The sequence below is a fragment of the Pteropus alecto genome, unplaced genomic scaffold, assembly GCF_000325575.1.
Source record: "Pteropus alecto unplaced genomic scaffold, ASM32557v1 scaffold98, whole genome shotgun sequence".
Lineage (NCBI taxonomy): Eukaryota > Metazoa > Chordata > Mammalia > Chiroptera > Pteropodidae > Pteropus > Pteropus alecto.
Window position 1 is genome coordinate 3,672,890 of NW_006443570.1, and position 2,238 is coordinate 3,675,127.

A 2,238-nucleotide genomic window follows, 5' to 3' on the forward strand; every position below is an offset into this window, starting at 1 on the left:
GTGGAGTCTTGAAGGATGCATAGGAGTTTGGCAAAAGAAAGATTAGGTAGGAAGGAAAATAGTAGAGAAGCATAAGTGTTTAGGAACTGTGAAATCTTTCCTTGAGGCAAAAAGAGAGGATTTGTAGGAAGGGAATGGGGTGGGGGAAGGAGATAAAGTATGAAATGTATACGAGTAAAGAATGTGAAGGACCTTGTTTGCCTAAAAAGGAGTTTGGGCTTTTAACCTAGAAAGGTATAGGGAGCCAATGAAGGATCTTAACCAGAGGAGTGATATCTTTGTAAAGTCTTGTTTTTCAAAGACTGAAGCTGAGAGGGGTAGACTGGAAGAGACTATTAACATTTATTCAGTAATTACTGTGTATTAGGCATTCTGCTCAGTATTTTTGCTTTTGTTTTTGTTTTCTGCTTGCTATTTTATATTATTTTTATCACACCAACCCTTTGACAGTGTTTTTCAAACTGCCGATAAAGGACAGAAAAAAAAAGAGAGAAAGAAAATAAGAAAAAAAAGGAAGGAAGAAAAAGAGAAAGAAAGGCGATAGGATAGGATGGGAAATATCAGCGCATCACAGGTAGTAAAAGTAAGTATTGTTTTTGAAAACTTTCCTATACACTCTCATAGGAGTATAAGTGTCCTGGGCCAGGATGCAAATATATTTCCTACTGTGAGTTAAGGTTTAAAAAAAAAGAAAGAAAGCCACTGCTCTAAAGTGTAGGTGTGATTAGCCTCATTTTACAGATGAGGACACAGGCTCAGAGAGTTTCGGTACCCGGCCTGTCTGCAAGTGGGATGTGTTAGTTTCGAACCCAGGCTGGTCTGAAGCCAGAACCGATTCTTTCTCACTCATGCCTCTTTCTCACTCATGCCGTGTAGCCTTCCTAAGTTACACGTCTACAGGAAAAAGACCTAGGAGAGGAAGATAAACCTATCCTGGTAGCATCGCCAAGTGCTTTACTCACAGCACCTCTTTCAAAAAGGAACGTGGGATAGACACCAATTCTGTCTAATTGTATGCAAATATTCATTTGCATACAATTGAATATTTGTGTGCTGGTTAGAATGCATATTCCAAGGAGTGCCCCCAGACGTGCATAAGATTGGGAAACAGCAGGGGCGATCTACTTTTAGAGAGCTTCAGGTGATTCTGATGCTCACATTTGGTGGCCGTCAGTTGGCGGGGGGAGGGTCACTGCAATAACCAAGTGACAATTACAGGGGCTTGAACTGAGACGGTGAAAATAATGCTCTCTCTCAGAAGTCACGGAGACCCAACTCCCGCTATTGTGTCAGACGCCAATGCCTGGTCGTATAAAGTCGCCTGGGGGCTCATTTCCCTCTCCTGAGGCGTTGAAGGGCGAGGGACTAAATAAAAGGCTGGTGGCTTTCCACTCACCAGGCATGTGGTTGAGTGGCGGAAGAGCAGGAAGCCCCAAGCACATCAGGGCGATACTTGATTGAGATGTAATGAACAAGCTATTTACAGGGCTTTTCTCGGCCTCACCCTGAGGACTTCTGATTGGCTTTAGGGCAGATCTATCATTTATCCTCTGGGTTAGAGGTGGGTGGAAGGTCAACCACGACCAATACAAAAACCAGTGCTCAGCTAAGCTCCTCCCCATCTAGCTTCCTGTTGCTGTCCATCAACCACCTTGTGGGCGGGACTTTGCCTCCCGCCAGTTGGCTAGCGAACATGTCGTTCACTCTTCAGTAGGTTTCCGGTTGGTATCTTCTACCGTCCATCAGTGACATCTCACAGGTCTATTGGCCAAACCAACGTCGCTCTAGATACCTCTCTTTGATTGGTTAGTAGTGCTGTCGGTCCTCAATGTACAGAACTCCTATTGGTGAACGCTGCCGTCGCTCGGGCGGTGGCGGGCTCCGGGATTGGCGGGTGCTAGGCGGGCGGTGTCAGGCTCTCGGTGGCGGCGGAGGCGGCGGAGGCCAGGGAGGAAGATGTCGTAATGAGCGGTGGGTCCTGGCCGCTGCCGGCGGGGTCTTCCCGGCCCCCAAGGGTTGGGAATACGGGCAGAGGCCGCAGGGAGGGGGAACCGGGGGGGGGGGTTGCCCCCTGGGGCCGGGCCTGGCGCCGGGGCCCGGCTCCGGGAGGGGCGGGGGAGGGAGCATTCCCGCCCGGAGGAGGAGCGGGGCTGGCCAGCCGGGCGGAGGCACCCGGAAGGGGGCGTTCGACTCCCCGCCCCCTTGGAGCCTGCTGGGCGGGAGGGCGGGGCTTGCGGG

At 50.0% G+C, this 2,238-nt stretch overlaps 1 protein-coding gene across 1 annotated transcript in view; it reads left to right on the top strand.

The window, feature by feature from the left end:
- The first annotated feature begins 1,832 nt into the window (after positions 1-1,832).
- The window catches only part of SP2 (Sp2 transcription factor), a 24,039-nt gene continuing 23,633 nt past the window's right edge, over positions 1,833-2,238 (top strand). Inside the window, exon 1 of the mRNA XM_006924745.2 lies at positions 1,833-1,971. Coding sequence (XP_006924807.1) covers positions 1,965-1,971 — 7 coding nt within the window. The 5' untranslated portion in view covers positions 1,833-1,964. The remainder of the gene's footprint in view (positions 1,972-2,238) is intronic.